The sequence below is a fragment of the Anomaloglossus baeobatrachus genome, chromosome 7 (genome assembly GCF_048569485.1).
Source record: "Anomaloglossus baeobatrachus isolate aAnoBae1 chromosome 7, aAnoBae1.hap1, whole genome shotgun sequence".
Taxonomy (NCBI): Eukaryota; Metazoa; Chordata; class Amphibia; order Anura; family Aromobatidae; genus Anomaloglossus; species Anomaloglossus baeobatrachus.
In genome coordinates, this window is record NC_134359.1 from 32944612 (window position 1) to 32962193 (window position 17582).

The 17582-nt window shown below is 45.3% G+C and overlaps 1 protein-coding gene across 1 annotated transcript in view; it reads left to right on the plus strand.

Annotated features, from left to right (window-relative positions):
* KIF5C (kinesin family member 5C) overlaps positions 1–17582 on the plus strand; it is a 74507-nt gene that overhangs the window by 15887 nt on the left and 41038 nt on the right. Inside the window, exons 4-16 of the mRNA XM_075317182.1 lie at positions 105–209; positions 1640–1688; positions 1840–1895; positions 2196–2283; positions 2960–3084; positions 3973–4077; positions 5017–5165; positions 5247–5395; positions 10190–10365; positions 13511–13579; positions 14623–14829; positions 15117–15263; positions 16418–16606. Coding sequence (XP_075173297.1) covers positions 105–209; positions 1640–1688; positions 1840–1895; positions 2196–2283; positions 2960–3084; positions 3973–4077; positions 5017–5165; positions 5247–5395; positions 10190–10365; positions 13511–13579; positions 14623–14829; positions 15117–15263; positions 16418–16606 — 1614 coding nt within the window. The remainder of the gene's footprint in view (positions 1–104; positions 210–1639; positions 1689–1839; positions 1896–2195; positions 2284–2959; positions 3085–3972; positions 4078–5016; positions 5166–5246; positions 5396–10189; positions 10366–13510; positions 13580–14622; positions 14830–15116; positions 15264–16417; positions 16607–17582) is intronic.

The window sequence follows — 17582 nt, forward strand, 5'->3', positions numbered from 1 at the left end:
TTCCTAATGTAATAATCTGGGTATAAAGGCTACTGAATAGACCTACGCGGCAGCCATCTTGGCTTTCATCCTCTTCCACTAGCGTCCCATTTATTGTCTTTTAGGGGAAGCTACACGATCATCAGCTCATGGGAATCATCCCCAGAATCGCACAGGACATATTCGATCACATCTATTCAATGGACGAAAACCTAGAATTTCATATAAAGGTAAATCTGACATAATTCCTCCAGATACTCGAAAACCTTGGATTTATAAATCAGTAGATTACACCGATCACACATCGTCCTTTTTACGGATCCTATTTTATGGCTTCTGTTTGGTATCGGCGATGATCCCGGATCTTGTATCTGCACTTACTGTATTTTTTGGATTCTAAGATGCACTTTTCCTTCCAAAAATTTGAGAGGAAAATGAGGGGTGTGTCTTAAAATCCGAATATAGTTTACCGGTGGGAGCTGTCTGTGTGGCTCTGTGTGCAGGCGGCCGGGTGCGTGCGGACAGCTGGGTGCCTCGTGCCGTCGGCAGGCTGCCTCTCTGTGCGGGTGGGCGGCTGTCCGGACTGCAGTGGCTGTGCTGCGAGTGTGCTAGTCTGTCCGCGGTCCTGGCTTCAAATGATGGCACAGGGAGTCAGCGCGTGCACAGATGGAGCTGTCGGGTGAGCGCTCCATCTGCGCAAGCGCCGCTCTGGGCGCCATCATTTGAAGCCAGGACCGCGGCGGACAGACTGCGACACTCGCCGCACTGGCCTGCTCCACAAAATAACCACTGCCGCTGCTGCCACCACTGACTCACCACTACCACTGCCACCACTGACTTGCTATTGCTGCCAGCACAGCCTCTGCCTCCTATGGCTCTGCTCCATCACCGCTGCCGCCCCCCTCCAGTAAAGGCCCTGTTACACGCAACGACGTATCTAAAGATATATCGCCGGGGTCACGGATTCCGTGACGCACATCCGGCATCGTTAACGACGTTGTTGCGTGTGACACCAACGAACGTCCGTTACCGATCAAAAATACTCACCTTATCGTTGATCGTTGACACGTTGTTCATTTTCAAAAAATCGTTGATTGTTGAAGTCGCAGATTGTTCATCATTCCCGAGGCAGCACACATCGCTACGTGTGACACCTCGGGAACGATGAACTGCAGCTTACCTGCTTCCGCCCGCAATGAGGAAGGAAGGAGGTGGGCGGGATGTTATGGCCGCTCATCTCCGCCCCTCCGCTTCTATTGGGCGGCCACTTAGTGACGCCGCTGTGACGCCGAACGAACCGACCCCTTAGAAAAGAGGAGGTTCGCCGGTCACAGCGACGTCGCTAGGCAGGTAAGTCTGTGTGACGGCTCCTAACAATATTGTGCGCCACGGGCATCGATTTGCCCGTGATACACAAACGACGGGGGCGGGTACGCTCGCTAGCAATATCACTGCATGTGACGGGGCCTTAAGACAACACCGGAGTATAAGATGGACACCGTTTTTTTTTTTTTTACCTTTTTGTTATCTCTAAATTTGGGGTGCGTCTTATAATCCGGTGCATCTTATAAAACGAAAAATACCGTATTTACCGGACTGAAATAATTGCTGAAACCTTTGTAACCGCAGCCGTGATTTATTCGTCCTTTCTCTCTCGCAGGTCTCTTACTTTGAAATCTATTTAGACAAAATCCGGGATTTGCTGGATGGTAAGAAGCTTATCTGCGCGTATCTGTGCAGTGATGGACGGATCAAGGCTGATGAGTTTTGCCGAATTTTAGAAAATAATGATGATTAAACTTTGGAATTTTCAAAATCCGCTCACATTTTATTTCCTTTTCTGTGCGATTTCCCCCACAGTGTCTAAAACAAACTTGGCCGTGCACGAAGATAAGAACCGCGTCCCCTATGTGAAGGTACGGGCCCGGTCAGTCTGTCCTTTCCGTCCGTGATCCCACTTAGTGTAAACTCTGCTTTTTTTTTTTGTGCATAAAGTTTAACAGTTTAAGCAAAGTGGATTATAAATATATAATATATATTTTCCAATCTGTTATTATGAGGAGGAAAATGCATAATTTACCCCTCGTTAGTCTCTAATTTCTGGATGCCATACGATGCTGTCACCATCCTTGTCTCCGTAAACGAACATCTTGTCATACAGCACGAGGAGTGACAACGTCTGTCTTACATTTTCTTGCATTTTCCTCTCTGATCAGGGCTGTACGGAGAGGTTTGTATCCAGTCCAGAGGAAGTGATGGATGTTATAGATGAGGGGAAGGCGAACAGACACGTTGCGGTCACAAGTGAGTTACCAATGAACCAGAAATCCTGTGCACAAAAGGCAGAACTATACTAACAAATTAAAAGAAATAGAAAAATATCAGTTAACCCTCAATAAGTGCGCCACTCCTGTCCTCAGGCCGTGTCTGGTATTGCAGCCCTACTCCACTCAAGTGCATACAATATCAGACACCGCCCGAGAACAAGGATGTTGTTTCTAAGGGGGGCAAAAAGCCATTTTTACCTTTTTTCCAAATAGGCGAAAATGCCACTTGTGTAGTACAATAGGGGACATTTATCAATATTGTGCCATAGCGGACTGGACAGTTCTAAAGTGTGCCAGATATACACAGTTTTACAAATGTAGCTAATTTTATTACTTTACACTTATTTGGCTCACTTTGTGCCAGAAATTTGCTCCAAAGACTTGATGCAATTTTTTGGTGCACGGTGTCACGTTAGTCCATGATCCTTATCGACAAGGTGCAAAAAAAAAGTGCCTAAAAGGCATAATGTTGGAAATCATGAAATATACATTTTTGGGGGGGAGGTTTTCGCATTGTATTTAGTTTGATAAATCTCACCCAAAGTTTGCAAATTCACAAAACTGCTAAATGAACGAATGAGAAACTATATGTTGTGCTATAACTTCTCTGCTGAAATCTAAGGACTCTAAATGGATCGGTATTTCCCTTGCAGATATGAATGAGCACAGCTCCAGGAGTCACAGCATTTTCCTAATTAATATAAAACAAGAAAACATTGAGACGGAGAAGAAGCTCTGTGGGAAACTCTACCTGGTCGATCTAGCGGGAAGTGAAAAGGTAAGAAAGTGTCTACGGCCGGTATGGCATCTATGGCCGGTATGGCATCTATGGCCGGTATTGCATCTATGGCCGGTATGGCGTCTATGGCCGGTATGGCATCTTTGGCCGGTATGGCATCTTTGGCCGGTATGGCATCTATGGCCGGTATGACATCTTTGGCCGGTATGACATCTTTGGCTGGTATGGCATCTACGGCTGGTATGGCATCTTTGGCCGGTATGGCATCTACGGCCGGTATGGCGTCTTTGGCCGGTATGGCGTCTTTGGCCGGTATGGCGTCTGTGGTCAGTGTGGCATCTTTGGCCGGTATGGCATCTTTGACCGGTATGGCATCTATGGCCGGTATGACATCTTTGGCTGGTATGGCATCTACGGCCGGTATGGCATCTTTGGCCGGTATGGCATCTTTGGCCGGTATGGCGTCTGTGGTCAGTATGGCGTCTATGGCCAGTATGGCGTCTATGGCCGCTATGGTGTCTATGGCCAGTATGGCGTCTATGGCCAGTATGGCGTCTATGGTCGGTATGGCGTCTATGGCCGTATGGGGTCTATGGACGGTATGGCGTCTATGGCCGGTATGGTGTCTACGGCCGGTATGGCGTCTATGGCCGATATGGTGTCTACGGCCGGTATGGCGTCTATGGCCGGTATGGCATCTATGGCCGGTATGGCGTCTACGATCGGTATGGCGTCTATGGCCGTATGGGGTCTACGGACGGTATGGCGTCTATGGCCGGTATGGGGTCTACGGCCGGTATGGCGTCTACGGCCGGTATGGCGTCTACGGCCGGTATGGCCAGTGCCGTTCTCCGCTGCAGGACTGGAAATATCGTTCTTTCCTCTGGGCAGATTTTCTTGATTCGTTACGGTTATGTCATCCTTTAGGTCAGCAAAACCGGAGCTGAAGGAGCAGTTCTGGACGAAGCTAAAAACATCAATAAGTCTTTATCTGCTCTGGGCAATGTTATCTCCGCTCTAGCAGAGGGAACGGTGAGTGTCGGGCTCTCGGGTATGAGTAACGGTGGCGCTACAAAGCTGGGAACCACTATCCATATTGGCTGTTGCCCGGAGTTCATAGGTTGCAGTAAATGACTAAGCAGTTCAGCAACTTAAGGGATTTATGGAATATATGCTTGTCCAATGGCGTATCACTAGTGTATCACACCACTTTACGAACTTCTGTGATCCCATCGATCCCGAGAATGAAGTAGATGCAGCGCTAGTGGCATATCACCAGCATATGCCATCACTTTTTGGCTGATGGGGGCAGGACCTTTGGCAACCCCTTGTTACTAGTGATGAGCCAACCCATGGATGTTTGGGTTTGCCGGGTTCGAACGAACTTTAGTAAAAAGTTATATTTTTAGACTCAGACCCAGACTATACCCGGACCCCGAACCCCATATAAGTCAATGGAGACTCAAGCTAGTAAGGGTTAGGGTTCTGAAAAAGGAATCAAAAAGGGGGCAATTGCCCTGCAAACAAATGTGGATAGGGAATACATTTTAAAAAAAGTGGGTTCCTGCCTATTTTTGGTAACCAACGCAGGTAAAGCAGACAACTGCGGGCTGCAACCCTAACCTGTCTGCTTTACGTTGGCTGGTTATCAAAAATAGAGGGGATCCTACACAGTTTTTAAAAATCATTTAAATACATAATTAAAAAAAAACAGCATGGACTCCGCTTTAGTTTTGCTAAGCAGCCAAGGTAAAGGAGACAGCTGGGGGCTGGTATTATCAGGATGGGAAGGCCGATGGTTGTTTGGCACTTCCCAGCCTAAAAATAGCATCTCGCAGCCGCCCCAGAATTGCTGCATGGATTAGATGCTCCAATTCTGGTGCTTTGCCCCATTGCAGTGGCAATTGGGGTTATATTTGTGATGCACCATTTATTACACTATATCTCAGCCTTGTCTTCTTCATTTCCTAGAAAAGCCATGTTCCTTACCGAGACAGTAAGATGACCCGGATACTGCAGGACTCTCTTGGCGGCAACTGTCGGACGACCATCATCATATGCTGCTCCCCTTCCATCTTCAACGAGGCTGAGACGAAATCCACACTCATGTTTGGCCAGCGGTAAAAATCCCCTGCTATACGGCTTATAAGCCCCAGCGCGACGCTCGTCCTCGCCGTTAATTAGAGCATCTCTTGTACCAGGGCCAAGACTATTAAGAACACGGTGTCTGTCAATCTGGAGCTGACTGCCGAGGAGTGGAAGAAGAAGTACGAAAAGGAAAAAGACAAAAACAAGTCACTTAAGAACATCATTCAGCATCTTGAGATGGAATTGAACCGGTGGAGAGGCGGTAAGGAAATTGCTTTTGAAGTACGAAAAACAGATTTAAAGAGTTTTTTTATTTTTTTATTTTCCAATAAATTAAACGTACATGTGAAAATAAGAAACTTTGTCATATATGTTATGAGGAAAGTCTGCTTCTCTGTTTTCCGGGATTAATCATTCCTTCTAAAAAATATAATTTAACAGGAAAAATGTGTCCTCAGTAAATACAGACTTTCCTATTACTGTGATAGATGACAGTTAGTGCTTGTAAAGTTCTATGGAGAACTGTAACTTTCACTACAGGAGAACTTGCAGCACAATGAATACTATGTATGAAATACACTGTTGGCGCACGCAGATATAGCCTTGAAGGAGACAATGCTTCCCATGTTTGTAAAAAAAAAAAAAAAATCACAGCTGCTTTCTGCCGCCACTAGATGGCGATCTTTAGACAGCTGTGACACAGAGAGATAAGCCACCCCCTAGTGGTGGAAATGGAAAACTAGGAAAATAACCTCATACTCCTTCCAAGAGCCATATTAGCGTTTGGGGTTTTTTTTACTAGTATTTCTGAACGATACCATTCATTTTATCATTCAGTGTATTGGAAAGCATAGGGTAAAAAATCCAAGTGCGCCAGACTTGTGAAATAAGCAGTCTTACAATTGGGGTTTTTTTTATTTTTGTTTTTTGTCTTTACAGTAAAAATGACTTGATTCTCACAGTCATAGTTTTTTTTTTAATTTAAGTGGTGGAAAAAAATAAAAAAAATCGTGTCACTATTTTTTCAGGAGCTGTAAATCTTTGTGTGGGGGCTGGTTTTTTTTGCGCCCTGAGCTGACGTTTATATGGAATAAATGGTGCTATAATAATAAATAATAATAATACCATTCTGAGGAACATACAGTGTTTTGATACCTTCTTATTGCATTTTTTTCTAGATGTTTCAGTGGCTGTAAAACTGCAATTCTGGCTTTTTTTTTCTTTTTACGTCATTTAACGATTGGTTTAATCAACGTTATATGTGATAGATCAGACTTTTATGGATGTAGGGATACCATATGTGTATTTTATTTTTTAATGTATATAGTTCTTTGGGAAAAGGAAGAGGGTGATTCAAAGTTTTGTATTTTTTTTAAAAAAAATATTCTTTTTTTTTGTTATTTTTACTATATTTTGTAGTCTCCTTTGGGGAATTGAACCTGCAATTATCTGATTACAGTAAAAGCAAACAGTAATTATTATTTGTATTTTGCATGTAACCCCTCCTCATGTACAGTACCATGGAATCAGTGGTACTTTATAAACTATTATTATTATTTTTATTATTAATAATATATTTTAATCGACGTTATATGTGATAGATCGGACTTTTATGGATGTAGAGATACCATATGTGTATTTTTTTTAATGTATATAGTTCTTTATATTTAATGTGAGAAAAGGAGGAGGGTGATTCAAAGTTTTGCATTTTTTTTTTTTTAAATATCTATAATTTTTTTTATTATTATTTTTACTATATATTGTAGTCTCCTTTGTGGAATTGAAACTGCAATTGTCTGAATGCTTTTAGTGTGAATAGCAATTATTATTCGGATTTTGTATGTAACCCCTCCTCATGTACAGCACCATGGAATCAATGGTACTTTATAAATTATTACTACTACTAATAATAATAATAATAATAATACCATAGATTTGCTGTATGTACCAAAAATCATGGTCTCCTTTGAACACCAGCCACAGGCTGGCCTTCAGAGGAGTACCGTCCGTCATGATTGGCATTGGGGGGTCTTAAGCCTACTTCTATCTGTCAAGGCAGTCCATCTGCTCCTCATGCTCATGTTGCGGGGGCACCTATAGGCGGTTAGAACTACCCTCCCCTTAATGGGATGCACATTTTCATTTCCACTATCACCAATCGACAGCGGTGTTTATCAGGTTGACAGTCGCGGACACCAATTCCAGCTGTAGAAGGCAGATGATGGCTGAATAACACAGCCATCATCTGCTGGGAAAAATGCTGGCTCAGCTCCTGAACCCGCATCCAAGACAGGGAGCTGGCATATGACTGTTATATGTTGGGAAGGGTTAATATGACCCTCCATTTGTGGGGTCACCTTATGTAAAATGTCAGGGACGGAATCACTATATTCAGGCCTCAATTTTATATCCATACATACTGTGATGATGGCGATTCCAGCAGCCGCCATGGCAATGTAGGGTGTTTTGCCCCAGAAGGAGAGATTTCGGTGAGGTTATAGGTTTATATGTACAGTCATGGCCAAAAGTTTTGAGAATGCTACAAATATTAATTTTTACAAAGTCTACTGCTTAAGTTTTTCTAATGGCAATTTGCATATACTCCAGAATGTCATAAAGAGTGATCAGCTTAACAGCAATTACTTGCAAAGTCAATATTGGCTAAGAAAATGAACTTTAACCCCCAAAACACATTTCAACATCATTGCATTCCTGCCTTAAAAGGGGCAGCTAACATTGTTTTAGTGATTGTTCCATTAACACAGGTGTGGCTGTTGATGAGGACAGGGCTGGCGATCAATCACTCACGATTAAGTAAGAATGACACCAGTAGACACTTTAAAAGGAGGCTGGTGCTTGGTATCATTGTTTCTCTTCAGTTAACCATGGTTATCTGTAAAGAAACACGTGCAGCCATCATTGCGCTGCACAAAAATGGCCTAACAGGGAAGAGTATCGCAGCTACAAAGATTGCACCTCAGTCAGCAATCTATCGCATCATCAAGAACTTCAAGGAGAGAGCTTCCATTGTTGCCAAAAAGGCTCCAGGGCGCCCAAGAAGGACCAGCAAATGCAAGGACCGTATCTGAAAACTGTTTCAGCTGCGGGATCGGACTACCAGCAGTGCCGTGCTAGCTCAGCAATGGCAGCAGGCTGGTGTGAGTGCTTCTGCACGCACTGTGAGGCGGAGACTGCTTGAGCAAGGCCTGGTTTCAAGGCGGGCAGCAAAGAAGCCACTTCTCTGCAGAAAAAACATCTGATATTCTGCAAAAGGTACAGGGAGTGGACTGCTGAGGACTGGGGTAAAGTCATTTTCTCAGATGAATCCCCTTTTCGATTGTTTGGGACATCTGGAAAACAGCTTATTAGGAGAAGAAGAGGTGAGCGCTACCACCAGTCTTGTCTCATGCCAACTGTTAAGCATCCGGAAACCATTCATGTGTGGGGTTGCTTCTCAGCCAAGGGAATCGCACCACTCACAGTCTGGCCTAAAAACACAGCCATGAATAAAGAATGGGACCAGAATGTCCTCCAAGAGCAACTTCTCTCAACTGTCCAAGAGCAGTTTGGCGCCCAACAATGCCTTTTCCAGCATGATGGAGCACCTCGCCATAAAGCAAAGGTGATCACTAAATGGCTCATGGAACAAAACATAGAGATTTTGGGTCCATGGCCTGGAAACTCCCCAGATCTTAATCCCATTGAGAACTTGTGGGCAATCATCAAGAGACGGGTGGACAAACAAAAACCAACAAATGCTGGCAAAATGCAAGCATTGTTTATGCAAGAATAGACAGCTATGAGTCAGGATTTGCTCCAGAAGTTGATTGAGAGCATGCCAGGGAGAATTGCAGAGGTCCTGAAGAAGAAGGGTCAACACTGCAAATATTGACTTGCTGCATTAACTCATTCTAACTGTCAATAGAACCTTTTGGTCTCATAATATGATTGCAATTATATTTCTGTATGTGATGTAACATCAGACAAACACAATTAAAAACCAGAGGGCAACAGATCATGTGAAAATATCATTTTGGTGTCATTCTCAAAACTTTTGGCCATGACTGTATGTGTGAGGCCATCCGGGATGGGGGGGGGGGGGGGTATATTCACATTTACGTCCCATTAAATATCCACAAATCTTTTCTGCCTCCTTTATGTTGGTGTTTTTCGAGCATGGCCCTGTCTCGGGGGGAGGGGTGGGGGTCTCGCTAACTGTATAGCGGTGGATGTTTTTCCTGATTAGAGCAATGATGTTGCCATGGCGATGACGGCTGCCGAGAATATTGCTCAGAGATGTGATTACAGGATCAGTGGGATCTATCACGTATGACAAAGCAAAAGTACATTTGCAAGAAGCCGTCCGTCTGTGGGCAAAACCCGGAGGGATGAGGGGCTGACCATGTGCTTTACATTGAGGAAAAAAAATGTTTAATAAAAAATACCAACCTATTCAGAGTCCGTTAACCCATTCTCTATCGGGAATTTCTTAATTTTTCCTCCTTCGTTTTTTTTTTGCCGACGCAGCCGTATGTGGGCTTAGTTTTTTGAGGGGCACCTAATTAGAGTTCCATTGCCACCACCTTGGTTGTCTCTCAAGTATATCCATGCACTTCACAAGTGATTGTGACCGATAGTTTATAAATCTATAAAAATTTGCATTTTCTTTGCCAAATTTGGTAGAATCCTTTTAGAGAAGATTATTATTTGCCTTGTCTCATTTTATTTGCTTCGATTTGCCTCCTAGTTTTTGAAACAAAGCTTCAAATCCTCTGCTCTCCATCACATTGTCAGAGCCTGGCTTCCTGCAGCCACCACTAGAGGGAGCTGAGGAGCTCATGGAAGACTAATTGACTGTAATGCAATCTGTACAAATCTTACTGCAGAGAGCTCCCTCTAGTGGCTGAATCCTGGATTTTTATTATTTAGCTTTACAGTGGGGTGTAGATTTGGAGTGCCCCCAAAAAACACTTTAGAGCAGCTTCTTTTATAAATGATTTTGGTCTATTGTGCTGGTCCTATATACATTATAAGATGCCTTTGATTATTGACATAGGGGAAGCTGTGCCAGTAGATGAACAAATCAGTGGAAAGGATCAGAAGAGCCTGGAGCCGTGTGACAACACTCCCATCATCGACAACCTGTCCCCGGCCACTGCCTGCATCTCATCCGAGGAGAAGAAGAAATACGATGACGATATCGCCTCGCTGTACCGCCAGCTGGATGACAAGGTTGTGGCGCTACTCCTTCTGCTTTTTTCTGGATAGTTTTTCTTTAAGAAATGTGTCTGTAATAGAGAACAAGACACTCAATGTCTACTCCAATAACGCAGTGTGCACATGGCCTTAGGCTGAGGCCCCCTGCACACGTCAGTGATTCCGCTACGTATGACAACAGTTTTCATACTTACTAGAGACAAGGACACACGCAGACCCATTAAAATCAATGAGTCTGCGCACACATCCGTATTTTCTCATGGACACGTGTCCGTATGGAGCACACGTGTGTCCGTGAGCTCCATACGGAGACAAGTCCGTTTTTCTCCGGCAGCACTGATGTCACACTGATGTGATCCGTGTGACATCAGTGGGACACACACCGGAGAAAACATGTGTCTTTGAAATAAAATGATTTTTTTACTCACCTGTCTCCAGCCCTGCTGTTGCTTCTGGGTCCTGCTCATTAAGCTCATAAATATTCACTGCACTGAGGACCCGGAAACAGCAGCACCATGGACAGCAGCGCCGGGTACAGTTGAATAAAAAGTTCCTGTTCTCCGTGTGCTATCACGGATAGCACACGGAGAATACACCTGCGCCAAAATCACAGCACATGGATGGGCCATTCGCATCTTCAACACGGCTGTGCAAAACATGAAGGTTTTTCATGGACGTGTGAAGGGGGCCTTATACACGCACACAGGCGTCGGTGCTGGATCTACACAGGAGCGCCATCTAGAAGTAGAACACCAAACAGAACAAAAATAGGTGCAAATAGACACCAAACGCAAACCAAAATTTCCATTGTTTAAAATGATACATTTCACAAATCACAAATTTTGGGTTAAGTTTACTTTATTTTCTTTTTACACGTCCCTTTTTTTTCACCAACAGACACATGAATATAGCTTATCAGCTGATCACTGCGGGACTTGCTGCAATCAGCTTATCACAGGAGGAGACTCAGCACTGGACCCGGGGAGGGTGAGCAAAGCAGGGTTGGTTTGAGCTTTTTCAAAACTGTTAAAACTGTTTTAGCAGTTTTGAAAAAGCTTTGTGCCCCGCTGCAGTTTGTTATAAAGCAAACAAACTGTGCTTTGCTCACCCTCCCCGGGTCCAGTGCTGAGTCTCCGCTGTGGCTCTCAGTTCCTTATATTGTCTAAAGTGCTGATGTCATGTCAACAGTGCTGCGCCGATCTGGAAGCTCAGCATTTCTGCCCGAGTTGATGGCACGGGCCGCCGAGCTTACTGACAGGCTGCAGCGCTGTCAACGTGATATCAGAGGGGGAGTAAAGCAACATGACATCAGAGGGGGAGTAAAGCTGTTTATTTCGATGGCCAGGGGATTCCTGAAACCAGAAACTGCTTTAAATCTGGGTTCCACTTGTTGTGGCGAAGGTGTGACCGAAACGTGTCCAAAACTGCACCGACAAGCAGATCGGAACAGACAACAAATTGTTCCCAGAAGCAGATTACCAGATAACAGTCGCCCGGTGACTACCATTACCGCACGGCTATTCACATCACACTTATAGCTGCAGATTGCACGCTGGATTTTGGTTTTGCGCTGTACCCCCCGCTGTATCTGATGTCTCGCTGCCGCCGTGGTTCCAGTACCGTGGCAGGAGGCGACGCACATTATCTCGGCTGCTTTTACTCTTCCACTTTGTGTTTCAGAGCTATAATTAGTAGTAATGATGGCCGCTGCTTCATAATTATGTGTTTTTACTGCTTGTTAATTGTTGCCATTTGCAGATGGGATGGAGAATGCATAGACCATGTCTTCAGCTTCCCATGTATCACTTATATTACTAATTGGGAAATCCGCTAATTAAAACGTGGGTTCTTTATCCTTTCTTCTTAAGACGTGCGATCTTCTTCTAGGCCATAATTCTCACTATCTGTAGACGTCTTCGCAGTCATGCTGTACCTCTCTATGTGCTTTGATTCATCCTGCACCATTAGAGGGCACCATGTGGCGGCACAGTCAATTTTCATTTGGGAATATTTTAGGTTTCCTGCAGATTTCTCCCCAGGATACAGGCGGCTTTTTTTTGGTTTAATTACATTCTGTCTTTGCCATCTCACATGCAGACTCCAAAAAATCTAATTAGTGAAAGGTTGTTCCCAAATCAGAAGCTCGAATAGGGGATACCTGAGTAAATAAAACTGCTGGGACCCCAACAATCCATCATCAGGGCTCTGAAATCCTGATAACAGGGCTAAATGCTCGACCTCCGCTCCATCCATTGTCGATAGGACGTGGAGTAGTCAATGAATGGAGCGGAGGTCGAGCACGTGCACCTGCACTTTATTCAGGATGGGGCTTCAGAGCTGCAATCCTTGGATCATTGAAGGTCCCCAGCCGTTGGACCCCCAGTAATCAATAAGCTGCAGGCCTCGTGAAGAGAAGAGTGGTGGTGGTGTCGTGTCCCAGAACTGGTGTCCCGGGAAGACTATCTCAAGATTGTGTGTGTTGCTCCTATTTCTACCCCAAGTGGACACTGCCCCCCAGGTGGCTGGCTTCAGTGACTGGGGAAGTCCCATGGCTCATGATGGCCACCCCCCTGCCTACCCTGAGCCATCCCCCCTATGAGAAGGCTCCTATGCTATTTGTGAAGTGTGAATTTGGAACACCGGTAATTAACCCCCTCCTTACCAGAGGCGAATATCGCTCCTTAAGGCTAGTTTCACACTTGCGCTATTTTGACACAAACGGAATCCGTCACTAATGTAGTACAGTTCATTTATTTACATTGGAAGCGCGTTACTATGGCGCGTGTGTGTGTCATGCAGTACCCGCTTGTGTCCACATGATGTCGCGCTTCCACTGTAAATAAATGAACTGTACTATATTAGTGACGGATTCCGTTTGCATCAAAATAGCGCAAGTGTGAGTGAGCCCTTAATAAGGTGCAATACTCTGTGGCGACTGAAGCCTCAGGGGCGCCACATAAACACTAAACGGTGTGAAGATTTTAATTAGCACTAGTGATGAGCGAGCGGACAAATCTTAGAACCTGTGTCTTTAACTGGTTTTCTGATTCCAGAGCAGCGCTCCAACCTTGTTATGTCATCTGTGATCAATAATAGAAGTTATACCGGCCGGGAATATTTGTCCGGAACTAATAATATTCCCCCTTTTATTTATTCATAGGATGATGAAATCAATCAGCAGAGTCAGTTCGCCGAGAAGCTGAAGCAGCAAATGCTGGACCAGGACGAGGTCAGTGGCGTCCATTATGGCTGCAGTAGTGCGGTCATCACTTCTATCTTGTCAGGTGTAATGCGGTTGCATGAGGCCCTATTAATATCTGTTGTTGGTTTATATACTCTTTGGGAGGGCGTCCACACGTGCTGTCAGCTCAGGAACGACGGGTCTCCAAAATCCTATTATTTATCTGTCTGTACAGGGGATCTGGATCTCTTGTTGGATTGCTGGAATAAAATTGAAAACCCCCGTCCTAGTGTTGATTTTTAACCCCTTCCCTCCTTGGTACATGATACGTCCTAAGGAGGGTGCCTCCTCAGTAACCTCAGCTATAAGAGCATCCTTGATAGATTTCTTTTGCACTCACACTTTTGTATAATATGTGTCACGATTCCTTTGTGCAGAACATTCTGTATTGTTTTGCTATTCTCTCCTGTTGCTTATAGTGCAGAGCGTTTTGCAGGATGAATGCTCTGCTGGTTTCACGCTGGTCCTGGGAGGTGTTCACGCAGATGCTTCTCATTCCCGGTGATTGCTCTGCTTCTTTAGCGAGCGTGTTAGCTCAGGACACCGCCAGTCATAATTCCTGGTAACAGCAGTGCTGTTGGCTCCCTTGGGGCTCAGTGTTCAGATCTTGGCCTCTTGACTCTGGACTGCTATTTACCCATCTCTGCCTGTCCTCCCCTGTTTCTGTTGTGACTTCTTGGCTTCTGACCTCAGACTTCCTCCTGACCACGTCCCCGCCTGCTTCCTATATTTTGTATGTACTCTCCTGGAACCCTGACCTTCGGCTTGCATTTTGACCTCGTCTCTGTCTGACCCCCGTGTACTGTCGTGCCTCCTGGTTTATGACCTCAGCCAGTCTCAGCCTACCTCTCAATTTACTGTATACAAGTAGTGTCTAGCGCCACCTAGTGACAGTCATCACAATATGAAGCCTAGAATTTTGCTGGGATAACAGGACGGAGAGCCTTGTTTTGTTTTTATTTTGTCCTCTTTTATACTATTCATTTATGTTTTTTGGTCTCTTATACTATTTAATTTTCTTGCTTTGGCAGCTCCTGGCATCAACCCGCAGAGATTACGAGAAAATCCAGGAGGAACTGACGCGGCTTCAGATTGAGAATGACGCCGCTAAGGATGAAGTCAAGGAAGTTCTCCAGGCCCTGGAGGAGCTGGCTGTAAACTATGACCAGAAGTCTCAGGAGGTGGAGGACAAGACCAAAGCCAACGAGCAGCTGACGGATGAGCTGACGCAGAAAACGGTAGAGGCCCGATCTGTTCACCACCGGCTACTTTTTATCTATTTATTTTTATAATGTCGCCGATGAACTTTGATGTACATTATAGAAGTCTACACTTGGTTTTTAGATGTGTTACTCATGGATATGTAAAAGGGTTCGTACACTGCAGACGTTTCAGGAAAAAAGTTGCTTGAAGGAAAGCTCCATTTGTCTGAAACTTATGCAACATATGCCTTTTTTTAAAGCTGAACTCTGAATCGCGCCCGTAACGTCAATCCTAAATAATCCGGTGACTTCCTTCTTCACAGACCAGTCTGATCGCAACACAACGTGAACTTCATCAGCTGCAAGAACTGAGCAGCCACCAGAAGAAGAGGGCAACAGAGATCCTAAATCTGCTGCTGAAGGACCTGGGCGAGATCGGCGGCATTATCGGCACAAATGATGTCAAAACGGTAAAGAACGATATTGCTGTGATGCTCTTCTAGGGGTTGATTTAAAAATTATTTTATAGAGACATTTAAAAGGAACTTGTCACCAGATTTGGTGACTATAAGCTGCTGCCACCACCAGTGGGCTCTTATATACAGCATTCTAACATGCTGTATATAAGAGCCCAGGCCGCTGTGTAAAATGTGAAAATGACTTTATAATACTCACCTAAGGGTCAGTGCGGTGCAGACTAGTCGGATGGGTGTCTCCGTTCTCCGGTATCGGCACCACCACTTTCGGACATTTTTGTCCTCCTTCTTCTGAAGCCTGGGTGCATGTGCGTCCTACGTCAGCCACACTAGCCGCCAGTGGGGACCTGCGCAGGCGCACTTTGATTTGTCCTGAGCAGAGCAGATCAAAGTATTGTAGTGCGCCTGTGTAATACCTCAGTGCCGGCTGGTGTGGAAGATGTAGGACGCGTCATGCACCCAGGCTTCAGAAGAAGGAGGACAAAGATGGCCAAAAGAGGAGGCGCCGACACCAGAGAACGGAGACACCCATCCGACCAGTCTGCACTGCACCGCCCCTTAGGTGTGTATTATAAAGTGATTTTTACGTTCTACACAGCGGCCTGGGCTCTTATATACAGCATGTTAGAATACTGTACCCCTGGTGGTTGCCGCAGCTTATAGGCCCCAAATCTGGTGACAGGTTCCCTTTAAGAAGTTTTCAGTACATTAAAGCAGGGTTCCCCAACTCCAGTCCTCAAGGCCCACCAACAGTCCATGTTTTCAGGATTTCCTTGGTATTGCACAGGTGATAATTTAGTCACCTCCACAAGTGATGATTCCAACAGCTGTGCAATACTAAGGACATCCTGAAACATGACCTGTTGGTGGCTCCTGAGGACTGGAGTTGGGGAACCCTGCCTTAAAGCATCACTCTACCATGTGTCCATTTTGCCTCTCGGTGTCATTCCATTTAATGGCGGTGAAGAGCAATACCAAATAGATCCAGGTGTGGCACTGTTGCTCGATGTTTTTCTAATCTTGGACATCCCCTTTAAGATCTTGTTTGGCAAATTTTATTAAAATTATTTAATAATTCATATTATTTAATAATAATTTATTTATTAGATTAACTATTCGCTCCTGGTGATGTCTCTTTTTGATTGTAGCTGGCCGATGTGAATGGCGTCATTGAAGAGGAGTTCACCATGGCTCGTCTGTATATTAGCAAAATGAAGTCGGAGGTCAAGTCTCTAGTAAATCGCAGCAAACAACTGGAGACTGCACAGATTGAGGCAAGCCGAAAAATAAATGCCACCGAAAAGGAACTTGCAGCCTGCCAGCTGCTCGGCTCCCAGGTAGGTGATTGTCTGGGCCCTGGAGAAATATGACCCATGCTAGGCAGCGGTCCTGGTGTAGATTTTGCATTGGTGCCCGCAAGCTTCCATGTTACACCACTGTGATCCTAGATGAATATGTATAAGAATGGGCTGTATCATGCAGTAAGTATCTACGGAAGCCTCTAATCATATCTTATTTCTATAGCATTCCCGCAGGATGTCTGGGGTACTGCAGTCATTAAAATGAAAGAGGTTGTCCCCTACTTTTACATTGATGGCCTACCCTTAAGGGTACTTTACACGCTGTGATATCGGTACCGACATCGCTAGCGAGCGTACCCACTCCCGTCGGTTGTGCCGTGTCGGGCAAATCGCTACCCGTGTCGCACAACATCGCTTACACACGTCACATGGACTTACCTGCCTAGCAACGTCGCTGTGACCGGCGAACCGCCTCCTTTCTAAGGGGGCGGTTCGTTCGGCGTCATAGCGACGTCACTAAGTGGCCGCCCAATAGCAGAGGAGGGGCGGAGATGAGTGGGCCAAACATCCCGCCTACCTCCTTCCTTCCTCATTTCCGGCGGCCGCAGGTACGGTGAGTATACTGGTTCCTGCGGTGTCGCACGTAGCGATGTGTGCTGCCGCAGGAACGACAAACAACCTCGCTACTCACACGTCAATGATTTTTGGTGTTGGAGCGACCTCTCCAATACCAACGATTTTTACCTCTTTTGCGATCGTTTTAGGTCGCTCAGAGGTGTTACATGCTGCGATGTCGCTAACGACGCCGGATGTGCGTCACAAACACCATGACCCCGACGATATATCGTTAGCAATGTCGCAGCGTGTAAAGCACCCTTAAGAATAGGTCATCAATGTCTGACCGGCCGAAGTCCGACACCCCGTACCCCCACTGATCAGCTGTTCTTAGTCCCGGCGACGGCAGCAGACAGACGGAAATGCTCAGTTCCGGAGCTGCTCCGTCTTCTGATAG